The following is a 26071-nucleotide window of genomic DNA, read 5'->3' on the forward strand; positions in this document are numbered from 1 at the left end:
AGATTGGTATTGAAATGTATACATTTTTAACAACACTCTTTGAACATAAATTGTTTAAAAACAATAACATTGGTAATGGGTGTGCTTCTCTAATTTGAACAATCCCTCTTGATAATTCATCTTTTGAAAATACATTTAATGCCACAGAAAGGGTAATGTAGGAAAGCACCTAATACAATATTGCATTCAACATAGCTATTTAGAAATAGCCTATTGGCAACAAAAAATAATAGGGAATAAATTTTGACATTGGCTTTTTGCAGACATGTAGTCTTTGATACTGAATATATATACAATGTTAAATTGTTGCACATTGTGTGTCTTCCAAAAAGCATGCTGCATATTTTTCAGTACATATGTGCTTATTGGTGTGTGTTTGTCTCCTCAGCAAGGTGTTTGGGAAACTTTGTTAGCGGCTCTAGAAGTCCTCATCAGAGCAGATCACCACCAGCAGATGTTTAATATTAAGCAGTTATTGAAAGCTCAAGTGGTTCATCACTTTCTACTGACTTGTCAGGTTTTGCAGGTACTTTTTATGTAACTTTACTTTTGGAAATATTTTCCACAGTTGTTTAATAATACTATGAACATCAAATTTTTGTGACACTTTCAATGGGACGTTTTTTTCCCCCATCTTCTCTTCTCTCCAGATTCTCTTCTTTCAATAAATAGTATAGGAGTTTTTCAACTGCTGCATCTTACAACTTGATCATCACACTGTCATAATTCCTAACTCAATTACAAAAGTACAATTACTAAATTTCTTAGATGTTTCTTTATGTTGGGATAGAACAATAGTTTTGTAGTGCCTTGAACAGCAAGAATAGTTAATGAATTTTAACTTGTTCCATATTCTTTAAATAAAAATTTATAAATATGCATTGATTTAATAACTATAAACTTGCTAAACGTCTATTTTATATGCTAGAATTAGCATTTTAAACTGTATCCAAAATTTTTATTGAAAAGTGACACTAATTTTATCAGTTACATTGTAATGTCTATGCTGTGGCCCTTTTAGTTAATTTTTTTTCTCTGCCTTTATTGATATCATCTAGTATACCAACCAAGCAGATAAAAGGCATCAATACATATCTGCTTGGTGGGTATATTAGACAATTTTCCAAGTTTTTTTTTAATGTCTGAGGCATCTATTAGAACTTTGTCAAGTTAGATAAGTACAGATATTCCATGAGATCAGTAATATTTTATATTTTGAGTGCCCTTGCTTCAGTGGCACTAAGGGCTTTTCATTATAGTTGGGCTAAAATTCAAAATCTGTGATAACATCTATAAGAAGTGTTAATATGAGAAGGCTTATATGATCTAGCTACCATTCTAGCTTCATCTTATGGTACTCAGCCTCCTTGGATTTCTTTCCCTTCCTTAAACAAGTAAGACTTTTTTCTGTCTCAGAGTACATGGTATTCTTTTTGCTTTAACAATTATTGATCCCATTCTTTTCATCTGGCCAGATCCTACTTATCCTCCATGTGGCAACTTAAGACTTACTTCCTGAGAGATACCTTCCCTGCCCTTTCCATATAAATTAGTCTTTTCCCCTTTATACACTATGTACATAGTTTGTTAATTATTTATGGAATTATGGTTTATTTCCTTCTGTAAGTCTCCTGAAAGCAAGGATATGGTTTTTGTTTTGTTTTGTTTTAAATCACACTGTAATGTCAGTACTTGACACACCTGAGCATCTGATAAGTATTTGTTAAATGAATGAATTCCAAAAGCACAAAAACATTTTATTGCCTTTCTTGGCCCCTGTGGTAAATTAGACTGTTGTTGTAGGGAATAGAATATCTTGATTGACCTTTCAGGACCCTTGCTTACTGAGTGTTTTATGTGTCATTTATATATCAGTTTTCCTCAAGATTTTTTCCTTTGCGTATCCATTTTGAAATGTATTGGCCAATTTTCATTAAGTTCATATGACAATGTGATATTCAGTCTTTGCATGTCAGAAAAGTGGCACTTACAAACTTGGAGATTTCCATATGTTTTTTCACTTTTGTATTATTTACAAAAATTCTAGAAAAAAATCTAGGTACAAATTTTTTTTTTCCTTACATGTATGGTTTTTTACCCTTGTTTGTTCAAAGAGCCCACTTATCAAATTAACAGCTATTTATTAAGCATAGCTTTATGTCAGGTATTGTGGGAAGTTTATAAAGAAATGAACTTAGTCTTTGCCTTTAAGATACCTCAGAGTGTTTATGCACTTCAGGAAGATTAATAAATTGGTAGTGTATTGGATGTAAGGCAGTTTCATTTGTTTGTGAGTACAGTATAAAGAACCTGAACCCTGGTGATTAGAATGGGAGTGTTTAGGTAGGGAGCAAATATGAGAGAGATTATGAGGATAGAATTCATAGGACTTGATTCTGTTTAAATGGAGCTTCAGGAGGAGTCAGATATAACATAAAAATTTCTAGGCGGGAGACCAGAAAAACAGTAATTTTATCAGAAAAAAAAAGAAGCAAACTTGTAAGTTTCGTAGTTTTTGTATTCTACGTTTGAAATTACAGCAGGACATTCAGCAACAGTGAACTAGTAATAGTGAAGCCATCAGAATAGAGAAACACTCCAAGACAGAGAAATGTAGTGAGAGAATCAGAGGGCTGAGGTTTACACCTCAGGAGATACCCATTTTCAGGATGTGAAACAAGTAAAAGGGGCTACTGAAAGAGATATAGAAAGAGTAATTGAAAAGCTAAGAGGAAACTCAGTAAAGTGAAAACCAGAGATGGGCAGAGGGGGAAGAACATGTAGAGAAGGAGGTGATACCTTGAACCAATGATATAGAAAGTTCAGAGAAAATGTAGGCAGATAAAGGGCCATTGACTCAGAAATTCTTAATGACTTACAAGATTTCAATAGCATGGATAAAGCAAGAGTCAGATTTCAGGGACTTTGGATAGCATGTGTGGCGGATCACTGAAGGCAGTGAGAATAAATGATTATTAAAAAGTCCAGCAGCAAAAGCAAAGACAGAAACAGAATGTTCACAGAAGGTAAAGTTAAGGGATTAAAAAATAGTAAAATAGAATACCAGTGACTATTGACAGAGTCAGTGGAGAGGGCAGGATAGAAGTAACCTGGGCTGGACTTGGGAATGAATCACTGATGCTGCAACCAAGAAAGTTAAGAAGATACATGGAGTATGATTTAGAAGAAATGCAGATGGTCGTAGCAGAAATAGTTCTGAATTGGAAGTCATGAGATCTATGTTCCTGTCTTAGCTTTGCCACTTGACATCTATGAGATCTTGGCAAAGGAGCTTTGTGTTTTCTTCTGTAGACTCAGTGTTCTCTTCTTATATCTGAGATAGTCAAACTTAATTGTTTCAGAATTAACATCTACATTTTAAGTACTCCAATTCAGTAATACACAAGAGTAAGTGAGAAGAGTAGATGTAGAGATATATATTTGGACATAGGAAGATGAAAGATGAGGAAGTTTACCTCCCATGCCCTTAATCTGAAGACCAGCTGCTACCCACTGGGGAGATGGAATTGGAGGATATAAGCAATTTATTTATATATAGCTTTATTTTTAGTAATTTCTTGGCATTTTGCCAAGTCTCATTATTCCAGACAGTAAATGGTGCAGTAGAAAGAGTTCAGAGGCCTAAGTTTGAGTTATAATTATACTACCTACATATTTTATGTGTGGTTTACACTAGTCAAATAACCACTTTGTGCCTCATATTCTAGAAATTAGGGCTAAAACCTCTCCTAGAGCTGTTGTGAAAAAGAGCTTCGTAAACTGGAGCATATTGTGTTAGTGTAATGAGTTTTGTCTATCAAAAGTTTTATGTCCTAATCCCATACTAATATTACTAATAGTAATAAATAGTAATAGTAGTAAAAGAAGAAGAAAAGGTAGTAGCAGTAGTAATAGTAGTGACTGTAGTTTATCACTAACATTTATATGGGGCTTACCTATATGCAAGGCACTATTCTAAGAGTTTATGTTATTTAGTCCTCATAACAACTCTGTAAAGTAGCACTAGTATTACTCACATAGACAAAGAAAGTGAAGAATGCAGATGTTAAATAACGTACCTAAGATCACATGGCTAGTGAGTGGAGAAACCAGAATGCAAACCTAGGCAGTCTGGCTTTTGAGTCCATGCTTGTGAGAGTGGTAGTGTAAGTTTGCCTCAGTTAATTAAGATAAATGGGCTAGAATTAAGTTGCCATCTGTGTTAATGAATTTTTAATAACAAGATTGCTTGAATTAGGAAATAATTTAATGAGTTGTTATGGTAATGGTAAATACGGTCAGACTAGACTAGTAAACCAACAGAATTCTACCTTAAAAAGAATATTTTGCCTAAATGAACAATCTTAGTTAGGTTGACAATTCTTTAAATCTAAAGAGAGTTTGATTTTTATTTTTTCAGGAACACAAAGAGGGGCAACTCACACCCATGCCCCGAGAGGTTTGTAGATCATTTGTGAAAATTATAGCAGAAGTCCTTGGATCTCCTCCAGATTTGGAATTATTGACAATTATCTTCAATTTCCTTTTAGCAGTTCACCCTCCTACTAATACTTACGTTTGTCACAATCCCACGAACTTCTACTTTTCTTTGCACATAGGTAGGTATAGTCATTTTTGTTAGATCATGTCTATTTCTACTTTTGTTTTATTCTTCCCACTTGATTCACATTTGTTTGATATTTGAATGGCCTCTCTGCTACTCTAATTACATATTGGGGTTGGGATAGGGCAGAGAGTTATAGAATGAACTAGACGTGGCCTCTGCCCTCAAGGAGTCTAAATGCCAAGTAGAGAAAGGGGACGTAGACTCAAATAACTACAGTAAAAAAAATATATATATATATATATATATTTGGTAAGTATCGAAGAGACACAAAAGAAGAACTAATGAGATTTCAGAGGACAGAGGGTTTCATCCGACCACTGTGGAGAGAATATTTAATGGGTTACATGACATCTGATGTGGACACTGAAGATTTTTAGTAGAATTTGATAGGTAGATTGGAGAGTTACTGTTCCAGGTAAAGACAGTGACTTTAAAGGGAGGAAAAATGGAAAGAAAAAATAAGGACTAATGAGTTTTACCTATATATAGGGAATCTGTAAAGAAATAGTGACAAATAATGCCATAAATATAGTTTAAGACCACCATTTACTTATTTTTACCCGAAAGTCATATCAAATAGGTCCTTGAATGTAAGGCCAGAGAATTTGAACTTGTATTTTAGTTATTGGTCATTGAAAGGATTTTGTTTGTTTGTTTTGAGCAAAGGCTATGATATAAGTAAATTATTGCAGCAGGATTCAGAAATAAGGAACTAGGGGCAGTGAGCCCAATTATAGTAGTCCATGAGAGACAAGATAACAGAATCTGGGCATAGTAATAGTGGAACTGGAAAGGAGGGATAAATTGAGAAGTAGGAAGTTTAGGATGGAATGACTCTGGGGGTGTTAAGGAAAAAGGAGAATGGCTTTGATTGTATAATATATGTTGTATTTGAGGTTCCCTACAGTTATTTATAATATGATTTTCTAGTAGGCAATTGGGAATGAGGGTTACAGCATGAAGAAGGAAGGGTAGGTTATGAGGAGCAGTCCACACAGAAGTGAGGTGAAGCTCTGAGAACAGATGAGACCACTGAAGAAAAGTAGAGAGAGAGAAGGAAAGAGAAAGCTAAGGAAAGAACTGCTGGTAATATTACTAGTTGGAGGGTAAGACAAGAACGAAGAATCAGTAAAAGAGAAAGATGGAATAATCAGTTTTTTTTAAGAACCAGGGAAATGTAATGTGGTAAGAAAGAAAGCAAGAACGTACCTATAAGAAAGCTGAGTCATAAATTTACATTGTAAGACTAGTTGTACAATAGCCATTTTAAGAGATATAGTAAATGGGGCCGGGCACGGTGGCTCACACCTGTAATCCCAGCACTTTGGGAAGCCGAGACAGGCAGATCACCTGAGGTCAGGAGTTCAAGACCAGCCTGACCAACATGGCGAAACCCCATCTCTACTAAAAATACAAAAAAATTAGCCTAGCTTGGTGGCACATGCCTGTAATCCCAGCTACTTGGGAGGCTGAGGCAGGAGAATGGCTTGAACCTGGGAGACGAGGGTTGCAGTTAGCCAAGAGCGTGCCATTGCACTCCAGCCTGGGCGACAAGAGCCAGGCTATCTCAAAAAAAAAAAAGAAGAAGAAGAAAAAAGAAAAAAAACGTAGTAAATGAATAAAATGAGCAGTAGTAAAGGTCCAAATGAAATTAGATAGCATGACTTTATGGTAGTCTCAGCACATTATAAAGATTCTGGAAGTGGGTTAGTTACAAAGATGGGTAAAATATGGCCCCCTCTCTTAAGATGCTTACAGCTTAGTTAAGGGAAAGAGCATAAAGAAATGATTATATCATGCCACATGGAAAGCACAGTGATAAGGAAGTCAACATTTTTGTTTTCTGGTAGCATAGAGCATATGAAGACTGAGGGGGATTTCCCAGAGGAGGTGTTGCCTGCCCTGAATCTTAAAGGATGAGTGGGAATCAAAGAGAAAGGCCTTCCAGGCAAAGGAAACAGCTTGACAGGGAACTAGGTGAAAGTGGTGTTGCTGAAATGTAATTTATGAAACAAGGCTGGGGAGGGGCCTAGGGACAAATAGTGGTAATTCTTGTGGACAAGAAGCTTTGATTTTATCCAAGGTGATAAGGAGGCATAGAAAGCCACTGGAAGGTTTTAAGCAAGAGTTGACATTCGAGAGAGAGCGAATTCTGGTAGCTGTGAGGATTTGAGAGTAACGAGATATTCATCAAGGATATCATTTAGAAATCTAATAGTAATCCAGTTGAGAGATGATAAAGCCTGAATTATAGCACTATAGTAGGGAAAAGAAGAGTTCAAGAAACAAAAAATAAAGTCACGCTAGGCATGCTGGTTCATGCCTGTAATCCCAGCACTTTGAGAGGCCACGGTGGGCGGATCACTTGAGGCCAGGAGTTCAACTCCAGCCTGGCCAACATAGCGAAACCTCGTCTCTCCTTAAAAAAAAAAAAAAGAAGAAAAAGTTAGCTGGGCGTGGTGGCACATGCCTGTAATCCTAGCCACTCGAGAGGCTGAGGCATGAGAATTGCTTGAACCAGGGAGGTGGAGGTTGCAGTGAGCAAAGATCACGCCACCACACTCCAGCCTGGGCAACAGAGCAAGGCTGTCTCAAAAAAAGAGAAAAAGTCAGCAGAACTTGGTGACTGATTTGCCATGGATAAAGGAAAGGTAGTAGTCAAGGGTGGCTCCAGGTTTCCACATGGGAACTTCCCAAAGAACAAAACAGAAGGAGTAAATTTGGGGCAAAAATATGATTCAGATTTAGATTTGTTGCATTTGTGATTCATTTAAGAAACCAAGCAGTCGAATTTATAAGTATGAAGCTCAGAAATGATTAGTTTTTACAATTAGACACTGATGGGGATTTATAAAAATAAAAGACACAGTCCTTTCCTCAAGGAATGAACAGATGAACAGTCTCCCTTGAGAGGTGATAATAACATATAAAAAATGAACAGTTAAATGTTAAACCATAGAAATAACTGTAAGTACAGTTGGAATTAAGAAAATAGAAGTTAATGTGGCCAGAAATAATAAACAATAGCAAAATCTGTACTAAAAAATTGTGAAGAGTACGTATTCACATATCAAATGTGCCTTAGTATAAAGTATGCCATATATTGTTCTCTTTAAACATCTTTTTGTCAAAATTTGAATTTAATAATCTGCTTTTAAAGTTGTATTTTTGTTTTATCCTTTTTAAAAATTTTGCTCTCTCAAAAAAAAATTTGGATTCTAGATGGCAAGATCTTTCAGGAGAAAGTACAGTCAATCATGTACCTGAGGCATTCCAGCAGTGGAGGAAGGTCCCTTATGAGCCCTGGATTTATGGTAATAAGCCCATCTGGTTTTACTGCTTCACCATATGAAGGTAAAAATAGCAATAATGGAAGTATAGCCTTCTCACTTTAGTTCTGAATATTCTTAGAGAATTAAATTGTACATATTTTAGAAGTGTATATAGTACAACCTCATTCAATCTAACAAGAGACACCCAGCACAGGTCCTCAAGAGAACTGAGAAAATGGATAAGGCTCATGCTATCTTGTTCTGGCATTCTCTGACCTCTCTTATCATAGTCATTTGTCTTTCATCAAGCTTCTGATTTATTTTACCATTTTCTTCAGAAGCTTTTTAAAAACTTTTATTCTCTTCTCTCTACCTAAAACCATGATTCTAGACAACTTCACTTGCCAGATAAATGGCCACCCAATACTCCAGCTTCACATTTTTTGACTCAGGGTACCCTTTCTCTACTTTGTCTTACCACTCTGCATGCATCTGTCTTGGACTTTATCATCATCAAGAGTGCTTTCAAGCACCTGTGAAACTCCAGTATCCCACTCTATTCTATGTGATCTATTTTTCAATCACATGCATCACTCTGAAACATTTTCAAATACTGTACGTGGCTCCATTTTTTTTCCAGGTCGTTTGAACAGAATCTTTCTGTATCATTAGCCCTCCAGCCAACCAGAGAAACGGAATCCTTTGGGGGAGTTCTGACATGCTGAAAAAAGGCAAAGGGGATGCAGTCATCCTCTGTAACTGACAACCTCCCATCTTTGTTTTTTGTTTTTTGTTTTTTGTTTTTTGTTTTTAATCACACTCCAAAGTTCCCCTTATCTCGCTTTCCCTGTCCAGCCTAGGTCACATTAGCCAATAACTTCAGCAGTTACTCAGTTGGAAACTATCTCAGTTTCCTTGTCCCCTTGGCCTGTTGGTATTCTTGAACTGAAAAATGCTAACTGGCCTCAGTCTAACTGCTGTCGTACTGCTGAAAGTTGTAGTAGAGCTTTAAATGCTGCCCTGTAATTTTTAGGTATGTTCAGAATCAATACCGTCTTCTATTTCCATAGTAAGTATATTCAAGTCTTTAAGCCTGCGGTACTTTTCTGTCTTCCTAATTTACTCTTAACAGAGTCTCATCGCTACTTTATAGAAAAAAAGAATAGGTGCAGGTTTTCTAGTTGCAAACTGACCATACATCTTTTCCTTACCTGACTACCGTCCTTTTCCATACTGGGACATTGCTCTTATTGTCAGTCCTAGTCTTGTCTTTAGCTTCAATCCTAATTATCAAATAGTGCGGGTGAGATAGTAATAGAGGTAGATAGAACTAGGTATGTAGGTATTAGTCTCTAGTTTTGTTTTCCTCCCAAAGTGTTTCAGTTATTCTCTAGCACTTTTTATGCCCTTTTATAATAATATTTTAAGGCTATGTTTTTATTAGTTTTTTTTCTTTTTTTTAAAAAAAATTTTTTTTAAATAAATGAGATAGGGTTTTGTCTTTTTGCCTAGGCTGGTCTCGAACTCTTGGGCTCAAGCGATCCACCCACCTCGGCCTCACAAAGTGCTGGGATTACAGGCTCGAGCCACTGCACCTGGCCTTTTCAAATTAGTTTTATTTGGAATTTTACGGGACATATTTGTTTTTTAAATCATCTGTGTCATTTTGAAACATTTTCAAATACAATCATACCTCCATTTTTTCCAGATCTTTTGAACAGAATCCTTTGGCAACTTTAGCTCTCTAGCCAAAATCCAGAAATAACTAGAAAAAAATTCTGAGCTATGGAGCTATTTTATTGCCACAAAGTCTATGCTCTAAAGCAGTTCACTTAATGCCTATTTACTCTGTATTCGTGGTCTCAAATTTTAACCTGCAAAAGAATCTCCTGGAGAGCTTGTTGACACTGATTCCTGGGCCCCTCCCTCATAAATTCTGTATCAGTAGATCTAGGGTGGAGCCTGAGAATGTGAATTTCCAACAATCCCACAGGTGGTGTTGATGCCCATGCTGCTTGTTCACAGACCACACCTTGAATGGCATGCACTTATATCCCATGCATTACAATGAGAATAATTTTTCTGGTGTCTTCCTACATAGAATATTAGAAGCAGTAAATTAGAGAGCTGTGACAAGAAAAGAAACTATTACTTCTCACTAATAGCAGCAAGAAGTGACTGCAAAAATGGAGGAGAGAGAGAACTGTCTAGGGCTGTTTAGGCAAGTAACAACAAGTACTACCATTTTTTGAGCACCTATTATGTGTTGACCTGTATGCTAGGTGCATCACGAATATAATCTCAATCTTTAAAGCAACCCTGCAAAGTAGATATTCTGAACCCTCGTTTTACATTTGTAGAAACTGTAGTACAATTAAGTGATTTACCTTGGACCACCTCACTATCATTTGAATCCAATTATATCTAGTTGCAAAGCCCACACTCTTTCCACTACATCCTGGTAACTGCTAGCCTGAGGTAAATTGAGTTTCACTTAATTCACTTAATTTCAGCACAGTAGAACCATTAATCCTAATGACTGAATCATTCAGTCAATACTGTATTTTATTAAGACAGAAAAAGACATATGTTTTGGGAATATATTAATAAAAAGTGGTTAAAATAAAAATAGCTTTGGCATTTAAGAATTTTAAGCATTAAGCCAGGTGTAGGGGTGCATGCCTATAGTCCCAGCTGCTTGGAGGCTGAGGTGGGAGGCTATCTGGAGCCCAGGAGTTAGAGGCTGCAGTAAGCTGTGATAGTGCCACTGCACTTCAGTCAGGGTAAGAGAGCAAGACACTGTCTCTTACAAAAAGAAAGAGTAAAGGAATTTTAAGCATTAGTTACTTGTAAAATTAACCTATATGGATTTTAACAGTGCTAGATAAATGGGCTTTTGCTCTGGTTGCAATTTATAATGCAAAAGAGAGGTGGTCCCACTTAATAGGTTTTTAAGTAGTATTTTTGTATCTACTCTTACCAGGAGAGAATTCCTCTAATATTATTCCACAACAGATGGCCGCCCATATGCTGCGTTCTAGAAGCCTACCAGCATTCCCTACTTCTTCACTACTAATGCAATCACAAAAACTGACTGGAAGTTTGGGTTGTAGTATTGACAGGTTACAAAATATTGCAGATACTTATGTTGCCATCCAATCAGAGAAACAAAATTCTTTGGGGAGTTCCGACACACTGAAAAAAGGCAAAGAGGATGCATTCATCAGTAGCTGTGAGTCTGCAAAAACTGTTTGTGAAATGGAAGCTGTTCTCTCAGCCCAAGTCTCTGTCAGTGATGTCCCAAAAGGAGTGCTGGGATTTCCAGTGGTCAAAGCAGATCATAAAGAGTTGGGAGCAGAACCCAGGTCAGAAGATGACAGTCCTGGGGATGAGTCCTGCCCACGCCGACCTGATCACCTAAAGGGGTTGGCCTCCTTCCAGCAAAGCCACAGCACTGTTGCAAGCCTTGGGCTAGCCTTTCCTTCACAGAATGGATCTGCAGCTGTTGGCCGTTGGCCAAGTCTTGTTGATAGAAACACTGATGACTGGGAAAACTTTGCCTATTCTCTTGGTTATGAGCCAAATTACATCCGAACTGCAAGTGCTCACAGGTACTTATGTGTTTTTCTGCACTCCTTCCACCTTTATTTTACTATTCTTTAAAGACTCTCTACCCATCTGGAAATGTCTTCATTATGCCACTTCTTATAATATAACAAACAGAAAAGTTTATTTCTTTATATATGTAATAATAACAAACAGAAAGATATATTTTTCCTTATTTTAATGCTAGATAATATTGAATTCCATATTTAACCAAAATCTAAACCATAAGTAGCATTTAAAATATGTATATATTGTGGTTTAATTCCTTATAGTTATTAAGGAAAAATTCTTCAGGACAGAGAAACGATAGGATTTCTCTAAAGCTTTGACTCATGAGAATGATTCTATCCACTTGGTGTTCATGTGAAGGTGGGAGTGGTTTCTAGATTGGGCCTGTCCTGGGTAACATCTCACTTTATTTGAGACAAGTGACTGCTCCAGAAGGGAAGAGGAACGGGTGTCATAGGGTGGTCACTCCATTCCACTCAGGTAATTATAATGCAGGTCTTGGTGCCGAACATTGGCAGTTCTCTGGATGAAGTCAGAAGAGAGCTAAAATGGCCTCAGAAAGAAATGCCGGTGTTTCCCAGGACAGGCTCACATCAGACTGCACAGAGTCCTCCACGTCATGACAGACATTGCCTAGACGTTGTATTTCTTCGGCCATTTTTCTTCTGCTACTCCAGTTTGTTCTCTCTCCAAACACTTAAGGTTCCTCTCTCACCTGGACACAGATGACCTTGCTTTGGTGATGAGATATCCCACTTATCTTTTCCTCTACTTCTGCTATCGCTGCCCCATGACTTTACGTGGAGCTCAGATGCAGCAGTGCTAGAGAGCATTCCTTCATGAAAAAATCTCGTTTCACCAGGAGCTTCCAGAAGTTTCACCTGGGCTAAACCCAGCAGCATTTGTTAGGATATTTAGATCGAGGTTTTATTTTCACACTTGATTCTTGAGAGGATATTCTGTAATGCTAGATTCTTCCCCTGTACCAATATTTGCCTCTCTGCTCTGTGACTGAACTGGGTTTTTCTGACATGCCTACACTCCTAATAAAACTGTTTCTTCCTTGGTGGAAAAAACATTTCCAATAGCATCTCAAGTAGCAATGTCCAGTGAAACTTTCTCCAGTGATGGACATGTTGTATTCATGCTGTCTAATACAGTCGGCGCTAGCCACATATGCCTATTGAGCACTTGAAATGTGGCTGATGCAACTGAGGGACTGAATTTTTAGTTTAACTTTAAATAAATAGCATAGGTAACAGTGACTACTGTATTAGACATCAGAGATGTAGAATCGAATAGTGTTAGTAGACTATATGGCCAAAAAAATCAATGATAAAAAGTGATGGTAAATTTGTTAATGACAGTTAAATTAGGAAACATTTCTTAAACATTATGAACATTTGTTTCACCTGTCAAAGAATGCTACTACTTGTCACAGTTCCTGAGGTGGTAATCATGTACTTTTCTCATCATGTTAGTAAGACTTTTTTGGTCTCTATTTTAGTGTAACTGAAGACTGTTTGGTACCTATATGCTGTGGATTATATGAACTCCTAAGTGGGGTTCTTCTTATCCTGCCTGATGTTATGCTTGAAGATGTGATGGACAAGCTTATTCAAGCAGATACACTTTTGGTCCTCATTAACCACCCGTCACCAGCTATACAACAAGGTGTTATTAAAGTAAGGGCAAATACTGGATATGTTATTTTAATTCAGAAAAATAAAGATGTATGTAATTTAAAATTTTGAGTATATACATTAAAGTAGACCTGAATCTTTCTTTTATATTTTAGAATAATGAACTAATATAGTTTGTTACTTATTACTCACATTGTTTTTTAATTTTTTTATTTTGATAGCTTTAGGGATATAGGGGTTTTTGGTTACATGGTCATGTTTTTGCATCATCCAGTTTTAAGTCCCTCTCCATATATTGGTTCATATCAGTACGTTTTTTAAATCTACCAATAAATCCCCATATCTGAACACTTAGTAAATCTGTTTTGTTAAAAATTACAAGGAACATATGGTTCATTGGAAATCTCTTCTTCAGTGTACTATCAAATGTTAGACATTTACTTCAGGTCTCAGCTTAGATGACACCTTTTCAAAAGACCTTCCCTGTTTATCTTATCAAAATCACTTCCCTCTGATCTTACTGTTTATTCTATCATAGCATCCTATTTATGTCTTGTAATTATCTTTTTAATCTGTGTGCTTGTTTTTTAAATTTCTCACAAATATAAGCTTCATGAGGGTGGGCATCTTGTGTAATAGGTACTAAGTATATTATTGAATGAGTAAATGCTTGATATGAATAGTTTCCATTAGAAAACAACCCAATATTAAAATAATCTTGTAAAGATTCTCATTTTCTTTAGTTTGTTTGGATGTAGGTATTGTTTAATCACTTGCAATACAACCTAGTATTGAGCTCCCATTTCATGTGTAAGTCCCTGAGCTAGTTGCAATATAGTATATAGAGGGAAATAATATAAGCTCCTACATTCAAGAATTTCACGGTCTAGAAGGGAGAGTCTCATACTTAACTAAGTAAAATGTAAGGAATTCTGTGATGAGTGCTGCAGTGGCAGTATTAATAAATACATAGTATTTACAAAGTGTTATGCTGTAAACTTAGAAAGTTTTTTTAGTAGGGGAATAAATAGATGTGTGTCTGAGGGAAAGGAGTCTATTGCTACTGTGAGAGAATCATTAAATGGAAGGATTAATTTGGTATCACATGTGTTGCATTTAAGATGTTAGAGAAGGGTGGAAATTCGGGCCTGTGCTCAGGATAAATAATCTGTCAAGAAGCCTAGAAGTGGAGCTCTAGGATAGACATAGATATAGATATAGATATAGATATAGATATAGATATAGATATAGATATAGACATAGATATAGATATAGATATAGATGTAGATATAGATACAGATATACATAGATTTGCAGACAGAGCATAGTTTACGGATTTCCCCCCCTCAGCATTAGGAACAAATATTCTACTTATACTCAACTAAGGTTGCCAGTTTACTAGGTGTCCATGTTCAACTAAAAATGCCAGTTTCCCCATGAGAGAATCATTAAGATCTCCAAGATAGAGTCATCATTAGCATTCTGCAGTAGCCAGAGACAAATTCATTTTTGCTTTGCTGTGGTGATGGCATTTTTTTAAGCTTTCTATGTTCTTCTGTACATATGAACTTAATAATTTACAAATGCAGTTGTGTTACACTGATTTGTATACATTAATTTTAATGCATTGTCTAAATTGACTTAAAGTTTTTCTTTAGCTATTAGATGCATATTTTGCTAGAGCATCTAAGGAACAAAAGGATAAATTTCTCAAGAATCGTGGATTTTCCTTGCTAGCCAACCAGTTGTATCTTCATCGAGGAACTCAAGAATTGTTAGAATGCTTCATTGAAATGTTCTTTGGTCGACATATTGGCCTTGATGAAGAGTAAGTATGTTCTTCCCTCCACTATAATTGGGAATCTTGTCTTTTTTTTTTTTTTTTCTCGGCCTGTTGCCCAGGCTGGAGTGCAGTGGTGCAATCTCAGCTCACTGCAACCTCTGCCTCACGAGTTCAAGCGATTCTCCTGCCTCAGCCTCCCAAGTAGCTGGGATTACAGGCACGCACCACCATGCCCAGCTAATTGTTTGTATCTTTAGTAGAGGCAGGTTTTCACCATGTTGACCAGGCTGTTCTCAAATTCCTGACCTCATGATCTGCCTGCCTCAGCCTCCCAAAGTGCTGGGATTACAGGTGTGAGATTACAGGCGTGAGCCATTATGCCCAGCTTTTTTTTTTTTTTTTTTTTTTTTTTGGAGACAGTGTCTCACTCTGTCCCCCAGGCTGGAGTGCGGAGAGACACAGTCATGCCTCAGCTCATTGCAGCCTTGAACCCCTAGATTCAAAGGGATCCTCCTACCTCAGCCTCTCGAGTAGCTAGGATTACAGGCATGCACCACCACACTTGGCTAATTTTTTTTACTTTTAGTGGAGATGGGTCTTGCTGTGTTTCCCATGCTGGTCTCTAACTCCTGACCTCAAGCCATCCTCCTGCCTTGGTCTCCCAGAGTGCTGGGATTATAGGTGTGGACCAACACACCCAGCAAGATCTTTTGTCTTAAATGTAAAATTTAGTGAACTCACTCTTAACAAAATCTTTTAGTCACCTTTAGAAAAAAAATCTGCTAAAAGTAATTTTCCAGGTAAATCAATGTATTATTTGCCATATGATATTCTTTCTAATATAACTTCATCCTTCATAGTTCATTCACTAGTTAGAAACTAGAAACAAATAAAAGCTGCATCAGATGAAAGTGATAGCTAAGATTTGGCATATAGTATTAACATGAGGAGATTAACTGAAAAGACAGGTGAGGCTGGACAGGTGGCTCTTGCCTGTAATCCCAACACTTTGGGAGGCAGAGACGGGTGGATCACCTGAGGTCAGGAGTTCAAGACCAGCCTGACCAACATGATGAAATTCTGTCTGCACTAAAAATACAAAATTAGCCAGGCACGGTGGCACATTCATGTAATCCCATCTACTTGGGAGGCTGAGGCAGGAGAATCGCTTGAACCTGGGAGGCGGAGGTTACAGTGAGCCAAGATTGCACAATTGCACTTCAGCCTGGGCAACAAGAGTGAAACTCCGTCTCAAAAAAAAAAAAAAAAAGAAAAGGAAAAACGAAAGATAGCTGGTGTATTCTCAGTGACAGATTACATAAAGGATCCATATAGGAACTCATTACTCTCCTCAGAGCTTTCAGGTTATCTGGGAGAGGAGTAAATCCCTCACCTAGAATTCCTGGATACACTGATTATCGAGTTTTGACCCTAGTAGAATGCTGATGGATTAGCAAATAAGTGTAAAAATAAAAGAATATTTTTCTCCCAAACCAAAAGTTTGGCAGAAATTAAATTGTAATTTCTGCTTGTGATAGAATAGAGAGAAATGTGTGTCTCCTTATTGTGATAGACAAATTCAGACCTTAAAGAATTTACTAAATTATTATGATAGTTTCAATGCTACTTTTCATTTATATACAACTTTTGACTTTCACGAAACAGTTCTGCATTACCTTATTTGATTCTCACAATAGCCTTGAGAAGAAAAGAGGACATATATCACCACATATTTTTGACAGATAAGGAAAATGAGGCACAAAATACTTAGCTAATTTCATTCCATCTCAGAGGCAAGTTGTATTGGGATAAGAACTCAAGAATCATTCCCTTTTGCTAGACTTCTTTTTACTAGTTCACTGTCTCTCAAATACTATGTAAAATAATAATAATAATTTTCCTGTGCAGTTTCCAAACTGCTTTGGAAAACTGTTTCCAAAACAGTTTCTTTGGACATAAGGGGCTCATGGATAAATTAAAATAAATCAGTTAAAACCATAAAATTGCATGCATATTTCACGTGAACGTTTGTGTATTTATCTTGGGATGGACTTCTAGCAACAACTTTTACCCTATTATTGAAGGGACTTTATAATCTTAACAACAGGTTAAGAATCCTTACTCACTCAATTTTTTTTATGACTTCAAAATCAAGTTAACAAAATGACCCATAGTTGCTATCATATTTACTTGTTTTGTGACTAATTGTTTCTAACATGCTCTTAACTGTATTATTTATTATAGATTTGATCTGGAAGATGTGAGAAATACGGGACTGTTTCAGAAGTGGTCTGTCATTCCTATTCTAGGACTAATCGAGACCTCTCTGTATGACAACATACTCTTGCATAATGCTCTTTTACTTCTTCTCCAAATTTTAAACTCCTGTTCTAAGGTAGCAGATATGTTGCTGGATAATGGTCTACTCTATGTGTTATGTAATACAGTAGCAGCCCTGAATGGATTAGAAAAGAAGTAAGTTTAAAATTATTATTTAAAATTACATCTGATAAATACTTTAGAACAGGAAAACTTAAGTATTAGTGTACTTTAATACACGAGTTTACCTATGTAAGAAGCCTTCCTGTGTACCTCTGAACCTAAAATAAAAGTAAAAAATAATAATAATAACAGAAAGAAAGAAAAAAAAAAAGCAAGAAATTGTATTTACTGAATGTCCCTGTATGCTACTTTATTAACTGGCCTGAGTTAGTTTCCACCCCTTGCTTGATTTGGAAAACCCAGATGGAAAGAAGCATTATAGGCCTAATATCATACATTGAGGTAGATTATCAAGATTAAGATTGAAGACCAAAAGTAACTAATTCATATTTATTGGGTATTTATAAGTGATTAATATAAATGCAAATCTATTACCTCTTTTAGTCCTAAAGACAACTCTAATTTATACAAGTGAGATTCAGAGAGGTTAATTAATTTAGTCAAATTCACCTTCTCTGAAAAGCCTTTGCAGAATGTTCCTGTTCATACCCACACAATCTTCATCCTTAGTGTGGACTAGAAACCTGTCTGTGTGTTCTTATAGTATCTTGTATTAATCTCTAGTGTTGCACTTACAACCATTTACTATTTATAGTGATCTGTTTACTTGTCCGGTTTTCTGAAAAACTATGTATTTTTGACAGGTGTCAAAGTGTATCTTATTTCTACTTCTAGCATACACACTACATATTACTTGCCATAGAATAAGTGTGAATAAATATCAAATGACTGCATGAATGAGTGCAAGCTGGTCAAACAGGAATTTAAACCTTTTAAACTGGTTAGCTGTGTCTTAAATTATTTGTTCTTTTTCTTATAAATGTTCTGTTTTCTTCTTGTGTTGTTATCTTTAGCATTCCCGTCAGTGAATATAAATTGCTTGCGTGTGATATACAGCAACTTTTCATAGCAGTTACAATTCATGCTTGCAGTTCCTCGGGCTCACAATATTTTAGGGTTATTGAAGACCTTATTGTAATGCTTGGATATCTTCAAAATAGCAAAAACAAGAGGACACAAAGTAAGATTTAATTTTTACGAATTTGGGGAGGGAGTTGTATAATAGACAAACCTGTTATTTGAGTACAATATCTTTCTTCTTAGAAACTCTTTTACTAAAAGTTTAACATTAATTTTGTGATAATATGTATCAGTTTTTAAAAAGAAGCCTAAAAAGGCTTGAAAAAGTGGCAAAAACAGAAAAAGTGATTCTACCGTGTAGTTAGTAGTTGGCAATACATAATTGAAAGATGTCACTGATTTTTCTTACCAAGTAGAATTTAAAAGCATATGTTGCATAGTAATACCCTTTTGTTTTCTTTAATGGTAATTATTAAAGTGAATATGAAACAAAAAGTATGATAATTGCTGGTTAAACTTTTGCCTTATATAGAAAAAAACCCTCTTCTTTGAAACAATTTTTAAAATGAAATAAATTTGTGAGCTAATATTTTTCCATTGAAGGTTTTTTAGTGACCATTTGTAAATTTGCTTTAAAATTGCCTTTAACAAGAATTTTAAAATGTCTACGACTATCACCCCCATGCTGACCAAAATTTTAAAATTGATATCTAACAAAACATTATTGTCATGATACATAAAATCAGTTCAATTAAAAAATTAATAATCACATAGCTTGAAAACATTCTAGTATCTTCTGTTTTTAGATATGGCTGTTGCACTACAGCTTAGAGTTCTCCAGGCTGCTATGGAATTTATAAGGACCACCGCAAATCATGACTCTGAAAACCTCACAGATTCACTCCAGTCACCTTCTGCTCCCCATCATGCAATAGTTCAAAAGCGGAAAAGTATTGCTGGCGAGTATTGAAATCATATTTTAATAACCATAAATTGAGGCTAGCTTGACTTTCCTATGTTCTTATGCAATTCACATTTTTAAAATATTTCTTGTTTTACATAAAATTTAAGAAAGATTTTTTCCTGGAGGAAACTATTCTACTGCTTACTTTTAGTGCTTTTCTCATCCAGTTATTTCTTGAGCACCTGCCTACCATGTGCTGAGCATTGTGCTAAAATATTGGAGATACAATGACGAAAAAAAACCAGACACAGATTCTGCCCCTGCAGAGATTGTAAAATAGTAGGGAAATGTAGAGGGTAGGAATAGAGATTATAACAGGGCAATCTACATCAGGAGTTAGGGAAGTCTCTGAGAAAGTGGGATTTCAATATAGATGTAAAGGATGAGAAAGGAGTTAGCAAGGTGGAGAGTCAGAAAAAGAGTATTACAGGCAGAATGGATGGCTTATGTGAAGCTTCCAAGGCAGGGAAAAGCTGAGCTTGTTCAGAGAAATAAAGCCATTTAGCTAGAATGTGTCACTTGATAAGACTGGGACACCAGAAGAGGCTGTACAGTATGGTATGGGCCAAAGTCATTTTTTAATCATGCAGGCCTTGTTAAGGAGCTTAGATTTTATCCTAGTGGGAAGTCATCAAAGATTTTAAGTAGGTGTCATACTATAAACAGCTTTCTGTTTTATAAAGATCACTGTGTCTTCTGTGTGGAAAGTGGGTTAGGGGAGAGGAAGAGAAGAGAGGTAGTGGGGAGTCCAGGTAGGAGGCTATTACAGTAGTCAGGGCAGATGATGGTGGCTTGCACATGGTTAAAATGCACATGATGTCAGGGCTTGGTATACATTAGTACATGTCATCAAATAATAAACATTAATATTGTTAGGCTTCCTTATTTTTTCTACAAAATCTGCTATGACCTTTATCTGAATACAACCCAGAAAGATAACATGAACACCACATACACAGGATATACACGCATACGTATATATACATAGTGGATAAATATGCATATGCACATGCACATACACACACCATCTCCAAACAGAGTATTTGGTAAATTGTTTGAAGTTTAATCAGTCTTACTGTCTCAAATTCACTTAAGTTCAAATCTCTTTCACCTGTGTTAAGCTACTTCTGTGTTCAATGCTATGCAAAAATTTTAAACCATGTGAAAAACTCACTTGTAAAGAAAAGCTTCCAAGTACACATTGTTTTGCAGTAGTATGTTTAAATGATGCTAAATCAAACTTATATAAATAAAACTTCTAAAACATCTATGTAACTAAACCTACTGCCCAGCTACATTATTCCTTATTTAATATCTGAATGCACTCTCTTCTTGAGCTGCCCTTCCAGTTGTACATCTCTTTTGCCCTGAGTAGAAATAGATTCTTTATCAGTTCTAGCATTAATGCTCAGCTTCCTATGTGCCAAAATATGATTGCTGGACACCTTTCCTTTGCAGGACTCCTTATATAGTCAGTGACTGCTTAGATGGAATTCACCCTCTATTGATATCAGAAAGTGTACCTTTGCTACCCCTGCTGTTTCTTTCGTATTGATACTTCTCATTTTCATATCTGTTCCTCCTCTGCTTCCATCCCTAGATCTCTGGTTTTAGTTAATTATCACCTTGTGCCTGGGCTAACGCAATAGTCCTCTTGCTATTTCCCGTTTGGTCAATGATTTCTCTAGGAGTCTTTAATCTCTTTAGATACTAGCATTTTTGTCACCTTGAGCCTTAGAGCCCTACATAGCTTCAAGTTTATCTTTTTTTTTTTTTTTTTTTTTTTTTTTTTTAGTTTGAGTCATTTTAAAACAGATAATGAACTTTTAGTCTTTTCACTAGATGGCTCTCCTTTTTTCTGACTTCTTAGCTTCTTCTTATACTTGGCCTTGTGTTTTTTGCTCTAAGTAAATGTGATTGCTGTGAGCTGTAGGAGACTTACAGAATCCTACAAGTTTTTAGCTTAATAAAAGACCTTAAAAGTCATCCAGTCCAGCTTCTTCATCTTAAGACCCACTGCATCCTAGAACTAGGGACTGCTGGCACATGCACCCCTATACTCACCCCTTTGTGTCCTACACCACATCTACTCATTCCAGGTCTGTCATATCTCTTAGGAACCATCTCTCTCTCTCTGAAGTCTCTCTCAAGAATCCTCCCTGTTTTAAATACTGCCCTTATTTAAATTCTATCTTTGTGAATCTAGTTTGCAAAATACTACTTTATATGTGTTCGGTTGTTGCTTTGTAATTGTTTCTAAGTTGTTTTTTTACACATATGCTTAGGGAAGATTGTGCTTTTTGTTTCTTCACTATTACTTAAAAGTATCATTGAAAGTATATTGGCTTTGTATGCTACAGGTACAAAAACTGCAGAATACTAAGGCTCTTCTGTTTCTGAGCAGTGTGGTTACAAAAACTAATTCAAGGCCATTTGTCCATGATACTAAAGTGACATAGAGGAATTTCTATTTCTGTCATGTCTATCAATTAGGTAATGAATTGTTCCTTCAAAGACTTAAGCTGTTCTCTTTACTGATAAATGTTTAGGTGTGGTGGGGGGGATTCCTAAATAGATTCATTTAGCATTTGTTGAAAACTACTGAGATGAGTGACACCTCCAACCCCACTGCCACCCTCTCCTCCTTCAGCAGAAGTTGTGGGAATTGCCAGCAGCTGCAGCTTCCACTGTGGCCACACACCAGACTCTGATAATAGACACATTTACTCAAACCTTGAACCCCAGGATATCCATGACTTGGGACCAAAGTTTCTTCAGCAATACTCTCATTACATCTAGACCTTAAGTTCTTGCGTTGCTAACGGAGTTAGACACTATTATATTGTCAGATTAATCTTCTTACAACCTCACTCAGGTTTACCATTCTTCTGCTCAGCAACTCTGAGTTGCCTGCCACCCCAGTGAGCAAAGCTCTGATTCCTTAGCCTCTATATCTGTTTTTGGTCTAGATATCTGTATCTATACATACCTTTATATGTAATTTTACCTAAATGGTATCATGCTCTACCTACTGTTTATAAATTGATTTCTATTTTTAGTCATTTATTATAGATATTTTTCCATGTTAAGAAACATAAATATTCTTTTATTTTTAATGATTGCAAAATAATCTGTTATTTTGATGTGGATAATCTAACTTTTATAGATAAACAAAGGTTTTTTTGCTTGATTTTTGCTAGTATAAATAAGGTAGCAATATACACTTTTAAATGTATTTTTTTACTTGTCTGCTTATTAATATGAAAAGCTTTACACATCACTCTTCATGCATGAAGGTAGAAGTAGTCAGCATCAGGATATTATTTAGAATGCTAGACATATATTTAAATTGTCATACACTCACATACACACACAGTTATATTAGTAATTCACATACAAATGAACTTTATATTTCAACCAATAATAATATTAACATTAAAAGTATTTTATTATTTGTGAAAATTAGACAGGCATTACGTTTTACATTCATTATTTTATTTTATCAACAAAATGACTCTTTCTTTATCCGCTTATTCAACCATCAAACATCAAATATTTCTTGAGTACCAACCATGTACCAGTTACTATATTACCTGTCTTCATGGAACTTGTACTGGGGGAAATGATGAATAAGCATATAAACAAATATATTTAATACAGTGTCAGATAGTGATAAATATCCACCTGTGAAGTAAGCTCTGTTTTCTTTCTGATCTGCATCTTATGTATGAGAAAACTGAGGTTTAGAAAGAAATGTGCTTAAGGCCACACTAGCTCTGTGTGGCTTCACAGCAGGAGTGCTGAAATACCCTCCCACTTTTTCTAGTATTAATACATAGTATTAAAAAAGACCTACTTAACATTTCCTTATTCAGTGTATTGTCATACCTCTGAATTACAATCATCAGCTGCACATACAGCATGAAAGCTATCAGATGTAGACATTAGGAAGAATCTGCTTAAACTCAGTATATTGTTTGACAGTATAACTTGAATATATACAGGATATGAATTTTTGTATTTTTTTTTTTTTTGCCTCAAAAGTGACTGTCTACCAAAATATATTAACTGATTAAGAATACTAATTACCCAAAATAGTAAGCAATCTAAAATAGTATTAAAATATTTAAATAGCTTACAGGATAAGTCATTAAAACCTGTTATAATTTAGTCATATGTAATTTTTATAGAGGTTATTTATAGAAATTGATATATATTTTCATAATTTAAAACAAAGGTTCAATTCCAATGAAGGGTTCTATTATTCCTCATCTACCAAGACATCATTTTGGTTCCTATGGTCAACTTCCGATGCCCTTCTCCTTCAGTTCATTAAATCAAGACTCATCCCCCCAGTTTTCTCCTGGATGCACTACCTGTGTTGTACCTCCTGGAGCAGGTGCAGTAATGGCGCAGGAATGCCACTTCTCTGTGTTCAGTCTGAGGAAACCTTTCTCAGGAAATGCCTTTGTAGCATTGAATTCCAAATGATGCATGTGTTCTAAATCATTTTAATAACAAATCACTGGAATTATATTCACCTTTCTGATCTCTTCACTGTCATTGACTGATTTCTACTTTGTCACTATATACAATTTTTAAAACTACTTTATGAAATTCAACAACAGTAATTATCCAGAAATAGTAATATTCTTACTAAAAAATGATGTGCATTAAAACTTGATTTTGGAATACAAAGAAGTGAAACAGTATTTGAAACTATTTTATCAAAATGTTCTAAACTAGTTAAGCCCATTTAATACTTTTTAACTTGAACTTTGCCAAATGACATCTGTTTTACTAAGCTATGTCACTAGCTTCAACATTGTGATTTAGGACTTTGAAACCAAAAGTACTGTTGCACTTCTTGAAAGAGGGAGAAACATCATTTTCTCTTAATCACTCTCTCCTTTGTATAAATTGACTTTGTAGTAAATAAGGTTGTTTTCACGGTCTGGTAATCAAAAAGTTTCAGCAAAAATAGTTTCCTTGATCCTTATTAACACTGGCATTTGATGTTTTAATTTATATACTTTTGAAGGTCCTCGAAAATTTCCGCTAGCTCAAACTGAATCGCTTCTGATGAAAATGCGTTCAGTGGCAAATGATGAGCTTCATGTGATGATGCAACGGAGAATGAGCCAGGAGAACCCTAGCCAGGCGACTGAAACGGAACTTGCACAGAGACTACAGAGGCTCACCGTTTTAGCAGTCAACAGGATTATTTATCAAGGTAAGACTATAGGATTAGTTTGTTTTCTTCAGCTTTTAAAATGAAAGAGAAGTAATCTAAGAGGAAACTGGTTAGTTTTCAGATGTTTAAGCAACATTATTTTTCAGTTCTTAACATCCATATTATTAAGAGTTTCTTATTTGGAACTGGTAAGTCTTAAATAAAAGTCCACTTTCAATGTGTTCAATGCTAGCCCAGATTGACCAGTTTAAAACCGTATGGCACTTCCAGTATGATCTTTTGAGATCGTTGTAGATTCACATGCAGTTAAGAGATAATACAGAGAGAGACCCTGTATATCCTTTACCCAGTTTCCCTCAATGAATCTTGCAGAACTGCCATTCTGACAGATGTGTAGTGATATCTCATTGTGGTTTTAATTTGCATTTCCATATTGGCTAATGAATATATATGTACATACTTAAATTGTAATACTTAGAGCAGCCACTAAAAAAAGCTATTGAAAGAAATACACTCCAAAACACTATAAATAATGTTCTCACCACACACCCAAAAAAATGGTAACTATGTGAGGTGTTAGATATGTTAGCTAGCTTCATTATGGTGATTATTTGACAATGTATTCATATATCAAAACATCTTAATTATATACAATTTCTGTTTGTCAATTATATTACAATAAAGCTGAAAATTGTTTTTAAAAAAACACTATAGATAAGTCAAAATGGAATTCTAAAAAAATGTTCAGGTAACCCCAGGAAGACAGGAAAAAGAAAACAGTAATTGTTAATCACTAGAAAAACATGATAAACTCAAGTTTTTTTTTCTTTTTTTAGCTTTTTTTACTTTTCTTTCTCTCTGTCTTTTTTTTTTCTTTTTTCTTGAGATGGGTTCTCACTGTCACCGAGGCTAGATTGCAGTGGTATGATCTCAGCTCACTGCAACCTCTACCTCCTGGGCTCAAGCAATCCTCCCATCTCAGCCTCCTAAGTAGCTGGGACTTCAGGTGTGTACCCCATGCCCGGCTAATTTTTGTATTTTTTTGTAGAGATGGGGTTCCACCATGTCGCCCAGGCTGATCTCAAACTCCTTGACTCAGGTGATCGATCTGTCTGCCTTCACCTCCCACAGTACTGGGATTACAGGCGTGAGCCATTGTCCCCAGCTTTTTTTTTTTTTTAACTTTTCTAATGTACATTCTGTGCAACAGACTCCCAGACTAAACTCTTGAACCATGATTATTACATATACAGCATGTAAATGGATAGCACATGCAGAGAAACAGCTCTGTAGATCCACTCCTGTAAATATGACATGGTCTTTATGTTCGATTTGTATAATAATCTCATGGTTTGAATCATTTTGCAGTTTAACTTAGCTTCATTAGCCAATAAATATTTAATTTGGAATTGTATGACATGCATTTTGAAATTTCTGTTATTTTACATGAATTCACTTTCTACTACAGTGTATCTACTACATCTAATACACCTGATAAACTTTTAAATTGTGATAACTGAATTAGTAATTAAAAACAATATTTTTACCAGTATTATTACTATTTATAATGGCTAGATAGTAGTGATATGACTAACCTTGTATTCTTTTTT

At 35.7% G+C, this 26071-nt stretch overlaps 1 protein-coding gene across 1 annotated transcript in view; it reads left to right on the plus strand.

Moving 5' to 3' along the window:
* The window catches only part of LYST (lysosomal trafficking regulator), a 200111-nt gene that overhangs the window by 97284 nt on the left and 76756 nt on the right, over window positions 1–26071 (plus strand). The window contains exons 20-29 of the mRNA XM_015126904.3: window positions 389–526; window positions 4421–4619; window positions 7850–7981; window positions 10883–11510; window positions 13022–13199; window positions 14816–14985; window positions 17185–17415; window positions 18297–18463; window positions 19110–19262; window positions 24309–24500. Coding sequence (XP_014982390.3) covers window positions 389–526; window positions 4421–4619; window positions 7850–7981; window positions 10883–11510; window positions 13022–13199; window positions 14816–14985; window positions 17185–17415; window positions 18297–18463; window positions 19110–19262; window positions 24309–24500 — 2188 coding nt within the window. The remainder of the gene's footprint in view (window positions 1–388; window positions 527–4420; window positions 4620–7849; window positions 7982–10882; window positions 11511–13021; window positions 13200–14815; window positions 14986–17184; window positions 17416–18296; window positions 18464–19109; window positions 19263–24308; window positions 24501–26071) is intronic.

The sequence above is a fragment of the Macaca mulatta genome, chromosome 1 (assembly GCF_049350105.2).
Source record: "Macaca mulatta isolate MMU2019108-1 chromosome 1, T2T-MMU8v2.0, whole genome shotgun sequence".
Lineage (NCBI taxonomy): Eukaryota > Metazoa > Chordata > Mammalia > Primates > Cercopithecidae > Macaca > Macaca mulatta.